Genomic DNA, 26,415 nt, shown 5'->3' on the forward strand with positions numbered 1-26,415 from the left:
CTTTTTAAATCAATAAGAGCAAAGAGGAGATGGAATACACATTTATGTGGTCTTTCAGAATTAAATAATTCATTTAGCCCATGCTCATTTTATGGGATACAAATTAGTGTGAGAAGTAAGTTTTTTCAGCTTGAGAAATTTTATATTTTGGGGGAAGTAGTTCTGCAAGCAGTGAATTCTCTCATTTTTTATTTATTTAGGAATATCTTCATTTTACTTCCATGTTTAAAAAATAGTTTTTCTGGATGTAAGATTCTTAGTTGACAGATCTTTATTTAGCACGTGGAATATGCTATCCCACTGCCTTCTAGCCTTAATAGTTCCTAATGGTAAGTCAGCTTTTAATCTTAGTGGGGTTCCCTTTTATATGATACATTGTTTTTCTCTTGCTTCTTTTAAGCTTTTACCTTTTCCTTTCCAATATTTTTGCTAAGATAGGTGTGGCTGTGTATTTGTTTTTATTCTATTTAGATTTCATTGAGCTTGAATGTGTAGACTCATATTTATCAATAAATATTTTTCAATGTTTTCAGCTATTATTTCCTCATATATTTTTTTCTATTCCTTTATTTCTCTTTGCTTTTTCTAATGTTTCTTATACTCTAGTTTGCAGATTCTTTCTTCTGATATTTAAATTGTACTTGAGTCACTCTAGAGAACTTTTCCTTACAGTTTTTTTTTACTATTCAACAACATAATTTCCATGTGGTCCTTTCTAAAAATCTTTTCTATTTCTTTGTAGATATTTTCTATTTAATGAGACATTGTCATCATACATTTCTTTTCTAAGAATGGTTTCCTTTACTTCCTTATAATAATTGCTTTGTAAGAATTGTCTGCTAAGTCTAACATCTATGGTTTTCACAAGTGGTTTTTGTTGACTGATTTTTTTTCTGTCTATGCGTCATACTTTACTGCTTCTTGGAATAACTCCTAATTTTATGCTCATAACTGGACATTTTAGATATATAATGTATCAACTCTGGATAATAATTTTCTCTTCCTCCAGTGGCATGTTGTGGTTGTTTGTTTAGTGATTTGGCAGATTATTTTATTCAAGTCTGTTTCCCCTGCAATGTGGAGTTTCTAAGGTTGTTTGTTCAAGGGAACAACCTAGGGCATGCACACAATCACCTCTGGATGACAGTGGTACTGAAGGGTCTCTATTTGAGTGTCTCCCTTATTTCTATGTTAAGCTGTGTCTTCTGGTATCATACCAGAAATCAAAGAAAGGTTGGTCTAACATTGTTATTCCTGCATTAAAAGCAGGATACAATCTCTGCACTATATTACACAATGAAAGGACTCCAGTATAGATACGGAATCATTACCATGCCTGACATTTTAAAAAACAGAGAAAATTTTGTAGCTAATAAGATAACTGTTATTCTTCTTTACTTACTATATCCATCATCTAGCCTTTCTGCTTTTTGAAAATTCAAAGTATTTAATAACTTTATATTTAAACAGGAAATATAAAGTGATTAAAATAGCATTAGACATATTTTCCCCAAGAATTCATGAGGATCTTTGCCTATGTTATAATAATATATAAATATTGTTATTAAACATACACACTTCAATTTTTAAAAAGAAAAATAAATGAGAAATATTATACTTGAAAATTTATTCTTACCAAGGAGATTCTTTACTTGTGTCTTAAATTCAGGCTTTAATAAATGTCTTCCAGAAGCATCTTTCAAGAGTTCTATATCAGTCTCTATAGAAATAAGTAGATTTTATAACACTTTGTAAGGTAATTCTTATAAAAATGTGATGGACCATGTTTCCCCGAAAATAAGACCTATCCATAAAATAAGCCCTAGCAGAATTTCTAAGCATTTGTGCAATATAAGCCCTACCCTGAAAATAAGACCTAGTGATGGGCATGGCTATGCAGCATATCTGCACAACCCATGCATTTTGTCGCAGAGTGGTAAAGAAGACAAGCAGCCCTTATCATCTGCCCCATGAGAGCTCTATTGCTCTGCATGAGAGATTGGGTCCAATGGTTCTAAAGGAAGTAGAGTCGTAAGAAATTCAGGATGGAATTTGGGGTTTGGAGAGTTATGATGGTGTTCCAGAAGAAGATGACTTAACTATATTTGAATAAATGTAGATTGTTGTACCGTACTTAAAAAAAATGACACATCACCTGAAAATAACCCCTAGGGTGTCTTCTTGAGGAAAAATAAATATAAGATCCTGTCTTATTTTGGGGGAAACATGGTATGTAATACTAACTTAATTAGCTTTTGTAATTAATGAATAAGACTTATCATAAAATGTCTTTATTGTCAAATCACTAAAATTAGAATTGGAAGGTCTGTTAACAACCATATAAGCCTCAGTAATAGAAAAATTTTTGCACAAATAATGCCTCATAATTCTTTAATCAGTGTTGTCCCCATACAATGCTATCTCTTATGGAAAATGAAAATATCCCACAGAGTTTATGATAATAACATGACTTTCAACTTTACATTAAATCACATTTACACCGTATGGATATACCTGGTGAGAAGTAGGTAAATTCATGAATAAGTGTTAAAGGTTGCACTATGACCTTGGCATCATAAATGTACCACCACTAGCATCTGTATAGAGGCAGGGACCAGCTGGGCCATAATTACCAAAATGAACAAAGATTTATCACATTGGGCAGACCAAGTTTTCAAAATGCAAGTAACAACAAATTGTGAAAGTAATAAGATCTTAGCAAAACAAAACTGGGTAACATTAGCAGACAAATTTTAGCTGATCTGGTTCTTTCTTCAACTGGTATATGTAAGAAGAACGCATTCACTTGAAATGACCTTGCAAAAATTCTTAGATAAGAAGGGAGGCAATTTGCTTAGGGGAAATAGGGTTAAACATTAGTAATGAAAAATATCTATTGGAGAAATTTATAACCTAGTAAGACATAATTTTCTTCTTTACAATAGCTTCCTCCTATTATGTCTGGAGTTCACTGATCTATTTTTTTAAAAAAACATATAACATATCATAATTTTTCCACTTAAAATGTCCAATTAAATGGTTTTTAATATATTCAGAATTGTGTTACTATCACCAGAGTCAATTTTAAATTCTACCTCAGATTTATACTAATTAAACTCATGAGCTACAGAAATGTGACTTCTATATAGCTCTCTTTCCTCTTTCTCATTTGTGCTATTGTTACACCTTTTATACCTATAAATACTGAAGACCTTGGTATATTGTTAGAATTATTTCTTTATATAACTTTCTTCCTTCTAAATGCAGTGAGATAATAAAAATCAATATATATTTATAGTATTTGTTTTATTAACTTTCTTATTTATAATTTTTGGCTCTTATCATTTGTTCCTGTGAATTCAGGTTACTATCTCTTATCATTTTCTTTCTTTCCCCCCCCCTTTTTTGATTTTATTATTATTTTTATTTCGGCATATTATGGGGGTACAGATTTTAAGGTTTCAATAAATGCCCATTTCCCCCCCTCCCCCCACAAGTCTGAGTCTCCATCATGACCATCCCCCAGATGGTGCACATCTCACTCATTATGTATGTATATGCCTGCCCCCCTCCCCCCTCCCACCTGCCCAATACCCTATTACTCTAGTACCTATGTGTCCACTTAGGTGCTACTCAGTTAATACCAGTTTGCTGGAGAATATATCTGGTGCTTGTTTTTCCATTCTTGGGATACATCACTTAGTAGTATGGGTTCCAGCTCTAACCAGGAATCTTATCATTTTCTTAAGCCAACTCTAACCTTTTTCCTAATACTGTAAAATATATTACATGCCTATATATGATGGGCCCAGAAACACAATCATATACGCAGTTTACACAATTGCCTTTTTTTTCTTTTTTTCTTTCAGTATATTATGGGGGTACAAATGTTAAGGTTATGTATATTGCCCACGCCCCCCCACAATTGCTTTTTAAAGTAATTAAAACAAGAAATGAAATATACACTTTATACTCTTTTTTATAATTATAGAATTACTCTTATCCTTTCTCTTTTCTGTGTGATTCATATTACCATCTGAGGTAAACTGCATGTTTCCTGAAGACCTTTCTTTAGTATTTTCATAAAGTTGGTCTTCTAGCAATTAATTCTCTTAATTTTTATTTCTTTGAGAATCTATTTTACCTTAAGTGGGTAATTTTTTTTGAAAGACAGTTCTGCTGAATGCAAGACTCTTGGTTGACAGTTTTTCTTTCAGAACTTTCAATATACCATCCTATTGCCTTCTTGCCTCCAGTGTTTCCAATGTCAAGTCAGCTAGTAATCTTAATGGGGTTTTCAATAAATAGAAGAAATGCCAAACAGTATTCCAATGTGTTTGTATCAATTTACACTACTACCTGCAGCTTATGAAAGTTCCAATTGCCCTAAAAAATTATCATAATTTAATTCTGTTATTTTTTCTAATTTATACTCACTGGAAATATATGTTAATAGTACAATATCCTTGTGACTTTAATTTTAAGTATCCTGATTACTAATATTGAGCACTTTCAGATGTTTATTGGTTATTTAGGTATCTTCTCTTGTGAAGTAAACGTTTATGATTCTTGTCCATTTTTAAATTGAGTTACCAATTTTTTTCATTACTGGTTTGTTGGAAATTCTTTAAATATTTTGAATGAAAGCCTTCTGTTGGTTATTTGTGCTGTAAAAGAATCTCCTACTTTGTCAACTGCTTTTTATAGAGACAAGGTCTCACTATGTAGCACAGGTTAGTCTCAAACTACTGGGCTCAAGTGAAACTTATGTTTAGTCCTCCCAAAATGGAAGAATTACAGGCATAAGCCACTGGGCCCATCTGTCACTTGCTTTTTAAATCTCTTAATAGTGTCTTTTGATGTATATAATTATGAATGTTGAAACTAGTTGAAACCATTTACATTTAAGATTAGTGATTATTTGTATTCTTTTTAATAAATCTAATCCAAAGACAGTAAGACTTTTATATTATTTTATTTTCAAGAATAACTCATTTTGCAATATGCATATGAACAGAATTACTTTGAAAATAATATATTTTTATTATTGTTATATAGTTTCTTTTTTGAAATCGATACATTATGAGCCTGTTTCCCAAAATAATTTGCTCCATTCATCTATTTGTCTAACATTGTACCAGTGCCATACTGCTTCAATTATAGTACCTTTATAATAAAATATGATATCTAGTACTTTATGTCCTTCAAATTTATTCTTTATCAGGGTGATCTTTGCTGTTTTGGCCCTATCAACTTCTACATAAATTTTAAAATTAGCTTGCCAATTTTTAGAAAAATTGTTGGTGGAATCTTGAATGTAATTGCATTGAAATTTATGTATAAATTTTAAAAAATAAGTTATTTAAATATTGAATATTCCAATCTAAAAACTTGAAATAAGTTTCCAATTATTTATCTTTTAAAATTATTCTTAATAATGTTTTGTAGTTTGCTGTGTAGATATTTTCTATATCTCTCAAACATTTTAATAGACTATTTTCAGAGCAATTTGGGATTGCAGAGAAATTGTGTAGAAAGTACACAGAATTCCCATATAATCCTCTCCCCCATACACAATTTCCTCTATTATTACATTGCATTATCTGGTATATTTGAAAAAATGATAAACCAATATTGATACATTAACTAATATCCATAGTTTACAATAGAGTTAATTCTTTCTGTTGTACAGTTCTGTGTTTTGACAAATGCATGATGTCATATATCCACCTTTACATAATCACACAAAATAGTTTAAGCATTCTTAAAATTTCCTGTGCTACACCTATTCATCCCCTTTCACCCTGTAACTCTGGCAACCCCTGATATTTTTACTGTATCGATAGTTGTGTGATTTCCAGAGTATTATATTGTTAAAATCATACATTATGTAGCCTTCCACTGGCTTCTTTTTAGCAATTTGCATTTAACTCCAGAGATGTCTCACTGTGGCTTGATAGCTCATCTCTATTTATTGCTGAATAATATACCATTTTATGAAGGTACCACAGTTTGTTTATGTATTCATCTATTAAAGAATATCTTGGTTTCTTTCAATTTGGGGCGATTATAAATAAAGCAGCTATAAAAATTAATGTACAGATTATTGCATAGACCTAGGTTTCAACTCATTTTAGTAATGACTAGAGTGCAATTGCTGGCAATTATATAATAAGATTATATTCAGCTCTGTAAAAACTGCCAAATACAAAATAGCTGTACCATTTTGCATTCCCACCAGCAATGAATGAGAGTTCCTATTGTTCCACAATCTTAACAGCATTTGGTGTTGCCAGTATTTTAAATCAGCCATTCTCATAGGTGTATAGAGATATACACTTTTGTTGTATACCACTTTTGTTTTACTTTGCAATTCCCTGATGACAATGTTAAGAGTGTCTTTTCAGGGCGGATTGCTTGAGGTCAGGAGTTTGAAACCAGCCTGAGCAAGAGCGAGACCCCGTCTCTACTCTAAATACAAAGAAATTAATTGGCCAACTAATATATATATATACAAAAAATTAGCCGGGCATGGTGGCGAATGCCTGTAGTCCCAGCTACTTGGGAGGCTGAGGCAGGAGGATTGCTTGAGCCCAGGAGTTTGAGGTTGCTGTGAGCTAGACTGACGCCACGGCACTCACTCTAGCCTGGGCAATCAAGTGAGACTCTGTCTCAAAAAAAAAAAAAAAAAAAAAAAGAGTGTCTTTTCATGAGTTTATTTGCTATTTATATCTTCTTCAATGATGTTTCTGGTTAGGTCATTTGCCAATTTAAATTAGGTTATTTGTGGTCTCTCTTTCCCAGTGGCTCTATCAGAGCAGGGCACACCCCAAGGACATTGACCTTGTTTGGGCACCCCATGGGTGCCCAAAAAGCACACTCAGGACCAGTGTGCTACTCTCTGGTATTACCAGGGATTTTCTTGGTCTCAGGAGGCGAAGAAGTCGGCATGGGCAGATCTGGGGGCTGAGTGTAGTGTCCTAGTTGTGGCATGCTTGTAGGACACCCCTTACCCCAGGGGGGGACCACACTCCCATGCTCAGGCTGGTATCCTCGGTGGGGAACCTCCTGACCCACAGCAGAGTCATGGGGGAGCTGGGATGGCTTGGTCTCCTGCCTTCTAGAAGATACTGGGAAGAGACTGTGGAGCAGAGGGAAGAGATTAGCAAGGCCCACTGCAGTCTGTCAGCCTGTGAATCTAAGATAGACCCGCCTCCACAAGCAGACTTCTGGTTGGTTGGGGACACTTCAGCTTCTCCCTGGTGGTTCTGCCCATAGCTGGGAGCAGACCCTTGACCCCTGCCAAAACAGCTACCTAGACAGCTTTTCTGGAGCCTGGGGGAAAGTGCACACGATCCTGCCCCACCCAGCCACACTCTCATACCTGCTTCTGCTATGTCAGAGAATGAAAGCTCACCTAGTAGTTCCAAGGCAGACACACCACTTACAGCACTCAAGAGCTTCTGCTGAGGGATTAGACCTAGTCACAGGACCCCAAAACAACATTATAATTTGTTCCTTCTTGCATGCACCTCCTACTCACAGGGAGGTCAATTTGCGTGCCCTTTACAAAATTAACTGACTCAGTTTTACAGGATATGTGTGTGCCCAAGGAGTGACCACAGAAAAACTGCACTACTGGATAAGAGTGGAAAGAACCCAGCCCAGGCCTATAGCATACAACAGTTTAGCCCCCTCCACCACGAACAGCTAAGTTTGGAGAGCTTGTCCTGACACTCCTACCAGTGCCTCTCTTTAGAAGCTGGAAAAGCAACTTCTGAGCCCCACTAAGCTCTGCAAAGCCTTTCAGACTCCCACAACCTAGCCACAAATTGCCTTGCTCCTTCTCCCACCTCAGTGAAGATGGAGATCAAGAAAACCCCTGGGAGATACTGGGTCCATCCTAAAGCTTGGAACGCTCAAGTACTCTACCTGGAAGACCATACTCTACCACAGACAAAAAAGAACATCTTGGCAGCTGGCTCTATCACACAAACATCAACCAATAACAGGGAGAACAGTAACACAGCTCATTATAGCATCTTCCAACTCAAGTAAACAGGGTGTGATGGTTTCACACTCACAAGTATCACCCACCATCCCTGAGAGTAAGCTGGGGGACCTAACTCGCTACACACTGTTGGAAAGAGATGAAGAGAGCAAGTCAGAAGTAACTGAAGAGGTACACCAAACCTACTAGAACACCCCATAGGCAAATCAGGACCAGGATTCCTCTCCCTAGCAAGCTCAGGGATTGATCTTCAGGGACCCAGAGACAGGTCCATAAACCAGGCCTAGCACCCCCAGGTCTTGACTCAGAGGCCACACAAGAAGGAATCGGTGAAAGAGCTCCAGAGACATGAAAAATAAGAGTAAAAGGATATCCCCAAAAGAAAATAACTCCTTCCCAATGGATACGAACATAAATGAAAATGACAAATGAAATGAAATGACATAAAATGAAATGACAAATGAATTCCAAATATGTATTGTAAGGAAGTACAATGAAATACAAGAGTAAATAGAAACTAAAAACAAAGAAACCACAAAAACAATACAGAAAATGAATAAAAATTTACTAAGGAAATCAACTTATTTTTCAAATATCAAACAGAAATTCTCGAAATGAAAAATTCATTCATGGAAATACAAAACAAAGTGGAAAGCCTTAAGGATAGGCTCAATTGGGAAGAAGAAAGAATTTCAGAACTGGAAGACAACTCCTTTAAGTTAAACAAGTCAGTCAAACAGAAAGATCTGAGAACAAGATGAACAAAACCTACAAGAAATATGGGATTATATAAAGAGGCCTAACATAAGACTCATAAGCATCCCTGAGGATGAAGAAAAAATACACCAGGATTCAGAAACATATTTGAGGGAATGATTAAGATTTTCCTGGCCTTGCTAAAAATCTAGATATCCAGGTACAAGAAACTCAAAGGACTCTTGGGAGATTCATCATGAAGAAGCAATCGCCACAACACACAGTCATCAGACTGACCAAAGTAAACACAAAAGAGACACTCCTATGAGCTGTAAGGTGAAAGCAGCCAGTAACTTAGAAAAGAAAACACAACTGACTAACTGCAGACTTCTCAACTGAGACTTTACAAACCGGAAGTGATTGGGGTCCCATTCTCAGTCTTCTCAAACAGAATAATGGCCAGCCTAGAATAATTTTGTATCCTGCAAAACTAAGTTTCTTACATGAGGGAGAAATAAACACTTTCTCACACAAGTGAACACTGAGGGAATTTGTAAAGACCACAGTTTCCCTGCAGAAAGGACTCAGAACTGCATTATGCACAAATAAGCACAATAGACACCCACCAAAAAGCTAAAAGTTAGAATCCAGAAACTATAATGGCTCAAGAGTTAAAACAAAGCAATAAAGTTCTACTCAACAGGATAAACAGAAATCCACTCCACTTATCAATCCTTTCTATAACTGTGAATGGCTTGAACTGTCCACTCAAGATACATAGCCTGGCTGAATGGATAACAACAATATAAGCAAAGTACCTGCTGTCTCCAGGAAACACATCTAATCCACAAGGACTCATTCAGACTCAAAGTAAAAGAATGGAAAAAAATATTTCATGCAAATAGAAACCAAAAACAAGGCTGGTGTAGCCATTCTCATATCAGATAACATAGACTTTGAATCAGCAAAAGTAAACAAAGACAAAAATAGTCATTATATAATGGTGAAGAAAACAAACAAGAAGATATAACATTCCTAAATATTTATGCACCTAACACAGGTGCAGCCAAATTCATAAAGCAAGCCCTACTCGATTTAAACAAAATGATAAACAAAAGCATTGTTATAGCCAGGGATTTCAACACCCCACTGAAAGAATAGGACAGATCTTCCAAGCAGCCAATAAGCAAAGAAATAATGGACTTAAACAGAACTCTATAACCATGGGCCTAACAGACATTTACAGACCTTCAACCACAAAGTCACTGAATATACATTCTTTTCATCAGCTCATGGAACATTCTCTAAGTTTGATCACATCATGAACCACAAAATATGTCTTGACACATTTTAAAAAATAGAAATTACACTATGTATTGTCTCCGACCACAATGGAATAAAATTAGAGTTCAATTCCAAGAGAAACACTCATCTCTACAAATAGTCATGGAACATAAGTGGACATAAGTTATCAAAATCTGTGGGATTCAGCAAAAGCAATCATAAAAGGCAAATTCATAGCCATAAATGCCTACATCCAAAAGACAAAAAGATTACAAATCAACAACCTAATGAATCATCTCAAATAATTGGAAAAGGTAGAGAAAGCCTATCTCAAACCCACTATCACCACTTCTGTTTAACATGCTGCTGGAAGTCCTAGCCAGAACAATCAGGCAAGAGATAAAAATCTAGGATATCCAAATGGGGAAAGAAGAAGTCAAACTATCACTATTTGATGATGATATGATCTTCTATCTAGAAAACTCAAAGAATCCACCAAAAGACTCCTGGAATTGATAAATTCAGTACAGTCTCAGGTTACAAAATCAATGTACACAAATCAGTAGCATTTGTGTTTGACCAACAACAGTCAAGCTGAGAATCAAATCAAAGACTCAATACCTTTCATAATAACAACAAAGAAAATAAAATATATAGGAATATTTTAACCAGGGAGGGGAAAGACTGCTACAGGAAGTATCATGAAACACTGAGGAACTAAATTGCAGAGGATGTAAACGAATGGAAAAACATACCATGCTCATAGATTGGCAGAATTAATATTGTTAAAATGTCTATAGTACCCAAAGTTATTTACAGATTCAATGCAATCCTGATTAAAATACCAACGTCATTATTTACAGATCTAGACAAAAATAATTCTACACTCTGTATGGAACCAGAAAAAACAAACAAACAAACAAATAGCAAAACAATCTTAAGCAAAAGAAAAATCTGGAGGCATCACTCTACCAGACTTTAAACTACAAGGCTCTAGTAACCAAACAGCATAGCGCAGGCACAAGAACAGAGACCTAGATTAACAGATCAGAAAAGAGCACCTGATATAAAACCATTCTCATATTGCCATCTGATCTTTGACAAAGCAGACAAAATATAGAATAGGGGAAAAATCCCTATTCAATAACTGGTTCTGGGGAAATTGGATAGCCACTTGAAGAAGACTAAAACTGGATCTGTACCTCTTACCACTCTCAAAAATTCATTCAAGATGGATAACAGACTTAAACCTAAGGCATGAAACTATAAGAATTCTAGAAGAAAGAGTAGGAAAAACTCTTATAGTTATCTGCCTAGGCAAAGATTTAATGAAGAAGATCCCAAAGACAATCACAGCAACAACAAAAATAAATAAATGGGACCTTATCAAATTAAAAATCTTCTACACAGCCAAGAAAACAATCATTAGAGCAAATAGACAACCTACGGAAGGGAAGAAAATATTTACATGCTATGAATCTGATAAAAGGCTGATAACTAGAATTTACAAAGAACTCAAACAAATTATCTGGAAAACATCAAATAACCCTATTAAAAAGTGGGGAAACACATGAACAGAAGCTTTAAGAAAGAGGATATACTAATGGCCAATAAACTTATAAAAAATGCTAAACATCGGAGAGAGTCAAGATGGCGGACGAATAATAACACCAGAGAGTCTCTGCAGAAAAGATAGATTCTAGCAGAAATTAGAGGAAAGAAGCAAGAAGACGAGCATACAGCGGACAAGGGCCGGAAAGAGGGGTACCTGAGACCCCGGGAGATGACTGCGGAGGAGAACTGGAGGCTGAGACCACCGGAGCAGCCCGGAGACCAGCGGCAAGGATAGGTGGATTTGCTGTTTCCCCTCCCCTGCATTTGGGATTGCTGGTGGGCTCGCCAGCGGGTGGAGAGACTTGCGGACACCAGCCCAGAGACCGCCGCCGCCAGCCAACGGTGAGCCTGTAGCAGACATGACACCAGGTTCCCAACTTCCTCCGAGCACCTCCATGTGCACAGACCCGAGCTGCGCGGCAGGCGCCATATTGCCTCCTCCTCCCCTCTGCTGACCCTACCCGCGGCTGCCCAGAGAGACAATAAAGCCACCAGACAGAGGCACCTCCAGGGAACAGGACCTTACCTTTTGGGACCCTACAGCTGACTCAGGAAAATTCAGACTGTGAGCTCCCTACCCGCCAGCTCTCCCAGGTGCTGCTGGCACGGTGTTCCCAGGAGAATGGTGCCGACTCAGAGGCTGAGAGACATAGACCCAGCTTGGGCTCCCTGTGGGTGAATTGGGACTGAAAATCCTCTCCCTGGTGGGGATACACTTTGAACTCTGGAACCCAGAGGTCGGACCGGCAGACCAGATCCCCTGCACCGAGGGCTACCATTGCCCAGGACACAGAAGGGTTATACTTGAACAGCCTACTGAGGTGTGTGTGCCTTCAGGGGTGGATCAACATCCTAGAGGGCAACCCTCCTCCCAGGAAAAGGCCGTGCGCCCACCCAGCGGGCGTTCCTGTGCAGGGAACCTCCCCGCCGGCATGACAGTCCCGGGAGGCCTGGTGGCTTGTGGTCTGGCCAGCTGGCAGAGTCCCAGGAGTAGCTGTGGAGTTGGGGACGGTGGAAAGAAGCGAGGCCCGCTCCAGACTGTGGGTCTCAGATAGCCCCGCCCCAACACCCAGACTTTCTGGCTGAGCGGGACCATTCCAGCCCTGCCCTGACAGCTTTCCTTGGAAGCAGAGAACAGAACTTTGACCCCTGCTAAAGGCCTGAGGGCAGGCTTACACAAAATCAACAACATAGCCTGTTCCTCCAAGCAAACGCCACCTACGGACAGGGACGGCATCTTGCACAGCCTTCCCACGGCACCCACTGACTCAATATACAGTGAGTGGTCCAATCTCACCAACAGACACCACCTAACGCCTCAGAAACTAAACGAGGTGTGTGAATACCCAAACAATAACTTAAGGAAAGAAACAACAACTGATCGACATGGGAAGAAATCAGCGAAAGAACTCAGGAAATATGAAGAACAAAACGGAAAACACCCCCCCAAAGAGGAGCACCAGCCCCCTAGAAACGGACAACAACCAAAATCAGGCAACCAATATGATAGAAGACGAATTTCGTATGTGGATCATGAGAACACTCACCGAGCTGAAACAACAACTCAATAACCAACACAAAGAAACCACAAAAAGCCTCCAGGACCTGGAAAAAGAAATAGACACAATGAAGAAAAGTGTAACCAACTCCTGGAAATGAAGAATCAATTCAAGGAACTACAAAATACAGTGGAAAGTTTCAAGAACAGGGTAGATCAAACAGAAGAAAGAATCTCAGAGCTTGAAGATAACACCCTCCAATTAAATAAATCAGTCACAGAAATAGAGCAGAGAAACAAGAGAAAAGAGCAAAGCCTATAAGAGCTGTGGGATTATGTGAAGAAACCTAATGTGAGGGTCATAGGGTTACAAGAAGGGGAAGAAGTCAACACTCTAGGGTTGGACAAGCTGTTTGAAGATATAATAGAGGAAAATTTCCCAGGCCTTGCTCAAAATCTTGATATACAAGTTCAAGAAGCTCAGAGGACCCCTGGGAGATTCAATGCAAACAGGAATACGTCAGGAAATGCAGTCATCAGACTGACCAAAGTATCAACTAAAGAGGCGCTTCTAAGAGCGGTAAGACAAAAGAAGCAAGTAACATACAAGGGAAAGCCAATTCGAATAACATCAGACTTCTCTAATGAGACTTTACAAGCAAGGAGAGACTGGGGTCCCATTCTCACCCTTTTGAAACAAACAATGCCCAGCCTAGTATATTATTCCCTGCAAAACTAAGCTTCATATATGAAGGAGAAATAAAGACATTCTCAGACAAGTAAAGGCTCAGAGAATTCACCAAGACAAGACTAGCCCTACAAGAAGTACTGAAAACAGCGTTACGCACGGAACATCATAATAATAACCCACAAATATAAAAACAACCAAAACCCAAAGATATTAAAGGCCAGATATTACAATGGCTCAAGAAATAAATCATAGCAACAACATCCAAACCAACAGAATGATCAGTAATCTACCTTACCTATCAGTTCTCTCAATAAATGTGAATGGCTTAAGCTCTCCACTCAAGAGACGTAGGCTGGCTGAATGGGTAAGAAAATACAGGCTAAGTATATGCTGTCTTCAGGAAACACATCTAACCTGCAAGGATGCATATAGACTAAAAATAAAAGGGTGGAGATCAATATTCGAAGCAAATAGAATCCAAAAGAAGTCTGGTGTGGCAGTTCTAATTTCAGACGATTTAGTTTTTAAACCAACAAAAGTAGTAAAACACAAAGAGGGTCATTATATAATGGTGAAGGGCACAGTCCAACAAGAGGAGATAACAATTTTACATATATATGCACCCAACTTAGGTGCACCCAGATTCATAAAGCAAACCTTATTGGAGCTAAGCAAATGGATTAATAGCAACTCCATAATCGCTGGAGATTTCAACACTCCTCTGACGGCACGAGACAGATCCTCCAAACAGAAAATTAATAAAGAAATAATGGACTTAAACAAAACTTTAGAACAATTGCGTCTGACTGACATCTACAGAACATTCTACCCAAAATCCACTGAATATACGTTCTTCTCATCAGCTCACGGGACATTCTCTAAGATTGACCATATCCTAGGACACAAAGAAAATCTCAAGAAATTTAAAAAAATAGAAATCATACCATGTACCTTCTCAGATCACAGTGGAATAAAAGTAGAAATCAACCCTAACAGAAACTCACATTTCTACACAAAAACGTGGAAATTTAACAACCTCCTACTAAATGATTACTTCAGCAATGAAGAAATCAAGACGGAAATAAAAAAATTCTATGAAGAAAACGACAATGGAGAGACAAGTTATCAAATCCTCTGGGACACGGCTAAAGCAGTTCTGAGAGGAAAGTTTATCTCCATAAATGCCTATAACCAAAAGACAAAAAGATCACAAATAGGCAATCTAATGAAACGACTCAAAGAGCTGGAAAAAGAAGAACAGACCAACCCCAAACCCAGCAGAAGAAGTGAAATCAACAAGATCAAATCAGAACTAAACGAAATTGAAAACAGGGAAGCTATTCAGGAGATTAATAAAACAAAAAGTTGGTTCTTTGAAAAAATAAACAAAATTGACACACCATTGGCTAAGCTAACGAAAAGCAGAAAAGAGAAATCTCTAATAAGCTGCATCAGGAATAAAAAAGGAGATATCACAACTGATCCCAAAGAGATACAAGGTACAATTTATGAATACTACAAAAATCGTTATACACACACACTGGAAAATGTGGAGGAAATGGACAAATGTCTAGAAACACACAGTCTCTCTGGGCTCAGCCAGGAAGAAATAGATTCCCTGAACAGACCAATCTCAACAGCTGAAATAGAAACAGCAATTAAAAATCTCCCTAAAAAGAAAAGTCCCGGTCCAGATGGCTTCACACCCGAATTTTACCACACTTACAAGGAAGAACTAGTACCTATCTTGCAGAAACTATTCCACAACATCGAGAAGGACGGAAACCTCCCCAACACCTTTTATGAAGCGAATATTACTCTGATACCAAAACCAGGAAAGGATGCAAGAAAAAAAGAAAACTACAGACCAATATCCCTACTGAATATAGATGCAAAAATTTTCAACAAAATCTTAGCTAACCGAATCCAGACACTTATCAAAAAAATAATCCACCACGACCAAGTGAGCTTCATCCCAGGGATGCAGGGATGGTTCAACATACGTAAATCTATAAATGCAAATCACCACATAAACAGAAGCAAAAACAAAGACCACATGATTCTTTCAATAGATGCAGAAAAAGATTTTGACAAAATTCAACACACTTTCATGATATGAACACTTAAGAAAATAGGCATAGAAGGGACATACCTAAAAATGATACAAGCCATATATGACAGACCCATAGCCAACATCATACTGAATGGGGAAAAATTGAAAGCATTCCAACTAAGAACTGGAACCAGACAAGGCTGCCCACTATCTCCACTTCTGTTCAACATAGTGCTGGAAGTCTTGGCTACAGAAATCAGACAGGAAAATGGAATCAAAGGTATCCAAATAGGGGCAGAAGAGATCAAACTTTCACTGTTTGCTGATGAAATGATATTGTATCTAGAAAACCCCAAAGATTCAACGAAGAAACTCTTGGAACTGATCAATGAATTTAGTAAAGTCTCAGGATACAAAATAAATACACAGAAATCAGAGGCATTCATATACACCAACAACAATCTATTTGAGAACCAAATCAAAGACTCAATTCCCTTCACAATAGCAACAAAGAAATTAAAGTACCTAGGAATATACTTAACCAAGGAGGTAAAAGACCTCTACAGGAAGAACTATGAAACACTGAGGAAGGAAATAGCAGAGGATGTAAACAGATGGAAATCCATACCATGCTCGTGGATAGGCAGACTCAATATCATCAAAATGTCTATACTACCCAAACTGATCTAGGGATTCAATGCAATACCTATTAAAATCCCATCAGCATTCTTCACAGATATAGAAAAAATAATTTTACACTTCGTATGGAACCAAAGAAGACCCCGTATATCACGAGCAATTCTAGGCAACAAAAACAAAATGGGAGGCATTAATATGCCAGATATCAAATTATACTACAAAGCTGTAGTAATTAAAACAATATGGTATTGGCACAAAAATAGGAATATTGACCAGTGGAACAGATGTGAGAATCCTGATATAAAACCATCCTCATATAGCCATCTCATCTTTGACAAAGCAGACAAAAACATACGCTGGGGAAAAGAATCCCTTTTCAATAAATGGTGCTGGGAAAACTGGATAGCCACGTGTAGAAGGCTAAAACAGGACCCACACCTTTCACCTCTCACAAAAACCAACTCAGGCTGGATAACAGACTTAAACCTAAGGTATGAAACTATTAGAACTCTAGAGGAAAAAGTTGGAAACACTCTCCTAGACATCGGCCTGGGCAAAGAGTTTATGAAGAAGTCCCCAAAGGCAATCACAGCAGCAACAGAAATAAATAAATGGGACATGATCAAACTACAAAGCTTCTGCACAGCCAAAGAAATAGTCATGAAAGTAAACAGGCAACCTACAGAATGGGAGAAAATTTTTGCATCCTATGCATCCGATAAGGGACTGATAACTAGAATATACTTAGAACTCACGAAAATCAGGAAGAAAAAATCAAATAACTCCTTTAAAAAGTGGGCAAAGGACTTGAACAGAAACTTTTCTAAACAAGACAGAAGAATGGCCAACAAGCATATGAAGAAATGCTCAACATCTCTAATCATCAGGGAAATGCAAATCAAAACCACAATGAGATATCACTTAACCCCAGTGAGAATGGCCTTTATCAAAAAATCTCCAAACAATAAATGCTGGCGTGGTTGCGGAGAGAGAGGAACACTCCTACACTGCTGGTGGGACTGCAAACTAGTTCAACCTCTGTGGAAAGCAATATGGAGATACCTTAAAGCGATACAAGTGAATCTACCATTTGATCCAGCAATCCCATTGCTGGGCATCTACCCAAATGATCCAGTGACACTCTACAAAAAAGACACCTGCACTCGAATGTGTATAGCAGCACAATTCATAATTGCAAGGCTGTGGAAACAGCCCAAGTGACCATCAATCCAAGAATGGATTAATAAAATGTGGTATATGTATACCATGGAGTACTATTCAGCTCTAAGAAACAATGGTGATACAGCACATCTTATATTTTCCTGGTTAGAGCTGGAACCCATACTACTAAGTGAAGTATCCCAAGAATGGAAAAACAAGCACCAGATATATTCTCCAGCAAACTGGTATTAACTGAGTAGCACCTAAGTGGACACATAGGTGCTACAGTAACAGGGTTTTGGGGAGGTGGGAGGGGGGAGGGTATATACATACATAATGAGTGAGATGTGCACCATCTGGGGGATGGTCATGATGGAGACTCAGACTTTTGGGGGGAGTGGGGGGAAATGGGCATGTATTGAAACCTTAAAATCTATACCCCCATAATATGCCAAAATAAAAAAAAAATTATAAAAAAAAGAATGGATTAATAAAATGTGGTATATGTATACCATGGAGTACTATTCAGCTCTAAGAAACAACAGTGATATAGCACATCTTATATTTTCCTGGTTAGAGCTGGAACCCATACTACTAAGTGAAGTATCCTAAGAATGGAGAAACAAGCACCAGATATATTCTCCAGCAAACTGTTATTAACTGAGTAGCACCTAAGTGGACACATATGTACTACAGTAATAGGGTATTGGGCAGGTGGGAGGGGGCAGGGGGCCGGGTATATACATACATAATGAGTGAGATGTGCACCATCTGGGGGATGGTCATGATGGAGACTCCGACTTTTGTGGGAGCGGGGGAAATGGGCATTTATTGAAACCTTAAAATCTGTACCCCTATAATATGCCGAAATAAAAAACAAATAAATAAAGAAAAATGCTAAACATCTCTAATCATCAGGAAAATGCAAATCAAAACCACAACGAGACATCACCTAACTCCAGTGAGAATGGCTTTTATCAAAACGTCTCAAAACAACAGATGCTTGTGTGGATGCATAAGAAAAGGAATACCTATACACTACTGGTGGGACTGAAAACTAATTCAACCTCTATGGAAAGTAGTATGGAAATTCCTCAAAGAACTAAAAGTAGACCTACCATTTGGTCCTGAAGTCCCTACTACTGGGTATTTACTCAAAGGAAAAAGAGACATTTTATTTTAAAAAGACACTTTTACTTAAATGTTTATAGCATCACAATTCACAATTCCAAAGATCCGGAAACAACCCAAGTGCCCATCAATACATGAGTGGATAAATAAATGTTGTATATGTCTACCATGGAGTATTGCTCAGTCATAAAAAGCAGTGGTGAGGCCGGGCGCTGTGGCTCACGCCTGTAATCCTAGCTCTTAGGAGGCCGAGGCGGGCGGATTGCTCAAGGTCAGGAGTTCAAAACCAGCCTGAGCAAGAGCGAGACCCCGTCTCTACTATAAATAGAAAGAAATTAATTGGCCAACTGATATATATATAAAAAATTAGCCGGGCATGGTGGCGCATGCCTGTAGTCCCAGCTACCCGGGAAGCTGAGGCAGAAGGATCACTCGAGCCCAGGAGTTTGAGGTTGCTGTGAGCTAGGCTGACGCCACGGCACTCACTCTAGCCTGGGCAACAAAGCGAGACTCTGTCTCAAAAAAAAAAAAAAAAAAAAAAAAGCAGTGGTGAAATAATGCCTTTTGTAACAATCTGGATGGAACTGTAGACCCCTCTCCTAAGTGATGTATCACAAGAATGGAAAAACAGCACATGTATTTACTATTAAAATGGAACTAAATGATCAATATACTCCTGTACATATAATAGTAAAATTCAATGGAAATCAAGCAGGGAGGGGAGGATGATGAGATGGGTAAATTCATACCTAATAAGTACAACGCACACTATCTGGGTGACAGATACACTTATAACTTTGACTGACACCATAAAAAGGTAATTCATATAACCAAAACATTTCTACCCCCATAATATTCTGAAATAAAAAAAAATCACATCCAAAAACTATATCCCTATTCAGTTCATCTGTCCTGTCCTTATTTTCTGACATAAAAATCATCTTTATGTATTATATGCCCAATAATTATAGATTTATGATTATTTTCTATATAATTATATTTATCATGTAATTATTAGTTTTACATACTTGTCTTTTGAATACTATACATACAAAAATTAGAGTCACAAACTGAAATTATATTAATAATAGCTTTTATGTTTGTCCATGTACTTACCTTTACCAGACATCTTTATTTCTTCATATGTTTAAGTTATGTCTAGTATGCTTTTATTTTATCCTGAAGAACTCCCTGTAGCATATCTAATGAGACAGGTCTACTGGTAATGCCCTGAATGCCAAAAGCTCTCCCACTCTTTGCAGATTGGCTTTTGCTGGGACAGTCCTTCAACACTTCCAAAAAACTTTCTTATCCTCTTGAGGATGGCTTTTTCTTAATTAGGCATTTTCATTGTTGCCGTAAACCTCTGACCACTTACCAGAGCTCTGATAAAGTTGGTTCTGACAGATTATGCTTAATTTTTTTCAATGTTTCTATCAAGGAATATGACTTTGGATGTTCCTAATCTGCCATTTTGCTGATGCTTGCCTGTTGCCTTTAAGGTAGTGGTGTGAAAGCTACCACAGAACACTTTAGTTTAAATCTTATTGGAAAATACTTAGTCACTTGGCTACACCAGCTTTAGCACATATTTTAACTTCTTACTATTTTTTCATGATTAGAAATTTCCCAATTTAATGATAACCAGATCACAATGCAGCCATATTGCCTATAAAGTACTAGTTCCATTTGTTATTCCATCTTGTTATACAAAAGATATTAGTAATGAAAATTATATTATCAAGGAACTGATAATATGGCATATATTTGATGTTATAAAAATTTGCAATGTAAGGAAAAATCTACATATTTTGTCTCATGAGCAAAGAAAGGAAAATATACTTAGCATTATATGATAAATGTTATTTGGTGTAGTAAACAGCACATAATATAAAGAAGCATATTACCTGATATGTAGATTGACTGATTAGAATGAAATTATTATTAAGTAACAAAAGGCCACCCTTTGTTTAAATTTTCTGCTGTTATTGTTGTTGCTGTTTTATTTATGATAGAACTATAAGGCTGAAATACTTTAACTCTTGGACTGTGTTCTACTGTGTCAAACTTAAATCTGTACTTACCAACAACTTTGTTTAAATCTAATTGAAATATAAGATCATTAATTGAGGGAAAATCTTCTGGAAGGTTTTCTGTTGTATATGGAAGTTCTGAAGCTGCCTCTCTTTTAACTGGAATAATAAGACATTGCCAAATTAGTTGATTTAAAACTAACATTTAGTTTGAGGTAAAATTGTGGTAATTAGAGATATTTTACTATACAAATATTTAACTTTACATACTAAATAATTTAATACACTAATTATTCAATCGAATACAAATATTTTAAATAATTTTAAATCTTACAAAATAGCTATTACATGCCATCTACTATACTGAGCAATTTTCAAATATTATCTAACTTAATTCTAACATGAATTGAAGGGAATTTGTATTTCATTCTCATATAACAGATGAGAGAAGTAGAGCTTACGAATATTATGCATATTGAAGGAATCTAATAAAAAATAAAGACATTAAATTGTCTTTCTTAGCAGGTGACATGATCTTATGCATAGGAAAAACCTAAAGATTCCACTAAAATAAACTGTTAAAACTAATAAACAAATTTATTAATATTACAGGATACAAAATCAAAATAGAAAAATCAGTTGCATGTCTATACACTAATCACAAACAATCTGAAAAAAATTTAAGGAAACAATCCTATTTATAATAGCATCAAAAATAAAATATTTAGAAATAAGTTTACTTAAGAAAGTAAACACTCTGTATACTGAAAACTATAAGATATTGATGATAGAAGTTGAATAAGATACAAATAAAGAGCAAGATATCCCATGTTCATAGAATGAAAAAATTAATATTGTTAAAATATCCATAGTGCCCTAGTGATGCCATTTTTTTACAGAAATAGAAAAAATAATCCTAAAATTCACACAGAACCATAAAAGACTTCAGATATCTCAAGGTAATTCATATCAATATCACAATAAGATATCATCTCACAAGTTTTAGAATGGCTATTATCAAAAAGGCAAAAACAACAAGTGTTCATGAAGATATGAAGGAAAGTGATCTTTCGTATACTATTGGTGATGATGTAAATTGGTACAACCATTATGGAAAGTTTAGAAATTTCTCAAAAAATTAAACACAGAACTATGTAATCCAGCAATTCCACTTCTGGGTATATATCCAAAGGAAATAAAATTACTCTATTGAAAAGACATCTGCACTACCAATGCTTGTTGCAGCATTATTTACAATAATTAAGAAAAATCTTAATCCTAAGTGCCCATCAACAGATGAATGGATAAAGGAATGCGGAGTGTGCGCATTCCTTTATATCCATAATATATGATGTATATTTATCTACATATACATATGTGTATGTACACATACACACAATAGAATGTTATTCAGCCTTAAAATGAAGAAAATCTTGTCATTTGTGAAAATATGAATAAACTCAGAGAACATTGGGCTAAGTGAATAGGCTAGACACAAAAAGATAAATACTGTGTGATCTCACTTATATGTGGAATCTAAAACAGTCAACCTCACAGTAACAGAGAATGAATGATGGGTACCAGGATCTGGGAAGTGGAGAAAGGGGAAATATTTATCAAAGGGTATAAACTTTCAATTACATGATGAATAAGTTCTAAAGATATAATGTATGACATGGTAACTATAGTAAATAATAACATATTCTATACTTGATGTTTATGAAGAGAGTAGCTCTCAAATGTTCTTAGCGCAAAAACAAACAAAAAAGTAACTATGAGATGATGGATATTTCAATTGTGGCAATTTTTTAATTGTGGCAATTTTCCCATAATGTATACATATCTCAAATCATCACCTTGTATACCCTAAATATATACAATTTTGTCAGTCATATCTCAATAAGGCTGAAAAATAAAAAAAATGTAAGAGGAAGAAATCATACCAATTCTCTACAATTTCTCTCAGAAAATTAAACCATAGTATATATTTCCTAACTCATTCTATGAAACACGTATTACCCTAATATCAAAACCAGACAAACACAGTATAAGTACACAGCAATATCTCTCATCAAATAGATGCAAAGATCCTTAACAAAAGAATAGCAAGTTGAATTCACCAAAGTATAAAAATAATTTCACACCATAACCCAGTGAAATTCATCCTAGATATGCATGGTTGGTTCAACATTTGATAACTAATTAATGTAATTCATTGCATCAATAGGCTAAAGAAGAAAAATTACATGATAATATTAATAGATGCCGAAAAATAATTTCACATTATCCAACAGCAATTCATAACAAAAAGTCTGAGTAAGCTAGCAAAAAATGGAAGGTCCTTAACTTGATAAAGAACATCCACAAAAAGTCTACAACTAACATCATACTTAATGGTGAAAAGCTATAAATTTCCCACTAAGATCCAGAACAAGTCAAGGATGTCCCCTCTCAGTATTCCTTTCAACATCATACTGGAAGTCCTAGCTGACAAAATAAAATAAAAAATGAAATAAAGTATAAAAATTAGGAAGGAAGAAATAGAACTGTCTTTGTTCACAGGTGACACAATCTCTATGTAGAAAATCTAAAAGAATTAACAACAACAAAAAGTCTTCTGGAACTAATAAATGTTTATAGCAAGTTTTCAAGACACAAAGTTAATATACAAAAGTCAATCACAAGAACCACTGTGTCAACGAATAAATTAACAAGAACATTTAAAAGCTCCTTGCGACAAATGAAAATGGAAATGCAACATACCAACATATAGCATTTCTAAAATAAAAACTCATAAAACATCAAAAAACTAAAAAGATCTCAAATGAACAGCCTAACATTACACCTTAACGAACTAGAAAATCAAAAAATGATCTAAGCCTAAAGTAGAAAGAATTAAAGATCATAGCAGAAATAAATAAAATAGAGAATAAAAAATACAAAAGATCACCAAAACAAGAGCTGTTTTTCTAAAAGATAAAAGTATCCACAATCCATTAGCTATACTAAGAAAAAAGAGGGACAACTCAAATATATAAAATCAAAGAAGAAAGGAGACATTACAGCTGATGCCACAGAAATACAAAGAATCTTAAGAAACTACCATGAACAATATATACCAACAAATTGGAAAAACTAGAAGAAAGGGATAAATTCAAGCACACATACAACTTACCAAAGTTAAATCATAAACAAATACATCAACACCTAAGTGGACTATAGGAATAACATTTATCGGGCATTGGGCAGATGGGAGGGAGAAGGGGATGGGTATATACATACATAGTGAGTGTGATGCGCATCATCTGGGGGATGGACACGCTTGAAGCTCTGACTCCGGGTGGGGGGGAAAGGAGGGAAAAGCAACACAAGTAACTTAAATATTTGTACCTCCATAATATGCTGAAATAAAAAAATAAAAATAAAGAAATAGAAAATTTTGTGTGTTTATTGGCCATTTGTCTTTCTCCTTTTGAGAAGCTTCTGTTCATATCTTTTGCCCACTTTTTAATAAGGTAGTTTATTTTTTTCTTGGTGATTTGCTTGAGTTCTTTTTAAAGTCTGGTTATTAGTCCTTTATCAGATATGTAGCTTACAAGTATTTTCTCCCATTCTGTAGGTTGCTTATTTGCTTTGTTGATTGTTACCTGAGCTGTACAGGAATTTTTAGTGTAACAAAATTTCATTTATTAATTTTTGTTGTTGCCATGATTGCCATTGGGATTTTTTTCCATAAATTATTTGCTTAGGCCATTATTTTCCTCTAGAATTCTTATGGCTTCATACCTTAGATCTAAGTCTTTTATCCATCATGAATTTATTTTTGTGAGTGGTGAGAGGTAGGGGTGCTGTTTCATTCTCCTGCATGTGGAGAATTTTACCAGCACCATTTACTGAATAGGGTGTATATTGTTGTTTGCTTTTTTCCCAGTGTATATTGTTGTTTGCTTTGTCAAAAACCAGTTGGTTGTAGGTAGATAGTTTTATATCTGGGTTCTCTGTTTTGTTCCATCAGTCCAGGTCTCTATTTTTGTACCAATACCATGTGAAAAATGCTCAACATCACTAATCATCAGAAAATGCAAATTAAAACCACAGTGAGATATCATCTTACCCGAATTAGAAAGGCTTTTATTAAAAAGTCCCAAAACAATAGATGCTGGCATGGATGCAGAGGGAAAGGAACATTTATACACTATTGGTGGGACTGCAATTTAGTACCACCTCTATGGAAAACAGTATCCCACTACTGGGTATTTACCCAAAGGAAAGAAGACATTCTGTAAAAAAGACACCTGCACTCAAATATTTATCACAGTACAATTCAAAATTTCAAAGATTTGGAAACAACTCAAGTGCCCATCAATACATGAATGGATTAATAAGATGTGGTATATGTATACTATGAAATACTACTCAGCCATAAAAAATGGTGAACTCATACCTCTTGTATTAACCTGGATGGAAGTGGAGCCCATTCTTCTAAGTGAAGTATCACAAGAATGGAAAACCAAACACCACATATATTCACAATTAAATTAGTACTAATCTATCCAAACTTATGTGCATATATGGAAGTAACATTCATCAGATGTCAGGCAGGTGGGAGGGCGGAGGTGGGAGTAGGTAAATTCACGTTTAACAGGAGCAGCACGTGCTGTCTGGCGAATAGGCAGATTTGTAGCTTTGACTGGGGTGGTGCAAAGGTAATTTACATGACCACAGCATTGGTACTTCTGCAATATTATGAAATTAAAAAACAAAGTTGAAGAGTGAAGAATACAAAAATAAACCAAATATATCAATAATCACTTTAAATGTGAATGGTCTAAATACATCAATTCAAAGACAGAAAATGTCAAGGTGATAAATAGGCAAACTCAACTATATATTGTCTATAAGAAACTGGCTTTGAATATTAAAAAAGTGGATTAAAAGTAAAGAGAGAAAGATACACTATGCTAACACAAATCACAGCAAAGCTAGAGAAACTACATTAACTTTAGACAATGTGGACTTCAGAGGAAGAAAAAATATCAGAGATAGAGAGGGACATTACATAATGGTAAAGGGGTCAATATCCAAGAAAATATAATAATACTTAAGGAGTATGCACCTAACAACAGAATAACAAAATACATGAGGCGAAAACTAATGGAACTGCAAAGGAAACAGACAAATTCATTACATTTTCAGACTTCAATACCACCTACCAGCAACTGGCAGATCCAGTAGCTTGAACTTAGCATATTATAAATCAAGTGGATCTAATTTATCAACATTTATAGATTACCTAACAACAGCAGAAAAATGATCATTCTTCTCCAACTCTAATGGAACATTTTAAAAATAGCTCATGTTCTAGGTTATTAACACACCTTAATAAATTTAAAAGAATAGAAGTCATATAAAGTATAGCATCTTGTAAAACACAATAGATTTAAATTACAATTAAAGTACAATAGATTTAAACTATATTACCTTAATACCAAAACCAAAGACATTACAAGAAAGGAATATTAGAAACCAACATCTCTAATAAAGATGTAAAAATCCACAGCAAAATATTAATACGTTTAATGCAAAAATGTATAAAATGAATTA

At 36.0% G+C, this 26,415-nt stretch overlaps 1 protein-coding gene across 9 annotated transcripts in view; it reads right to left on the minus strand.

Annotated features, from left to right (window-relative positions):
* LOC105881716 (coiled-coil domain-containing protein 7-like) overlaps positions 1–26,415 on the minus strand; it is a 162,720-nt gene that overhangs the window by 85,364 nt on the left and 50,941 nt on the right. For 8 of the 9 annotated variants that reach the window (XM_075997578.1, XM_075997576.1, XM_075997574.1 and 5 more), the window contains 2 exons: positions 20,863–20,970; positions 1,637–1,720 (listed from right to left, as the gene is read on the minus strand). In XM_075997578.1, the coding sequence (XP_075853693.1) occupies positions 1,637–1,720; positions 20,863–20,970 (192 nt within the window). The remainder of the gene's footprint in view (positions 1–1,636; positions 1,721–20,862; positions 20,971–26,415) is intronic. The other variant, XM_075997573.1, reaches the window with a different exon arrangement.

Source organism: Microcebus murinus, chromosome 25, assembly GCF_040939455.1.
Source record: "Microcebus murinus isolate Inina chromosome 25, M.murinus_Inina_mat1.0, whole genome shotgun sequence".
NCBI lineage: Eukaryota > Metazoa > Chordata > Mammalia > Primates > Cheirogaleidae > Microcebus > Microcebus murinus.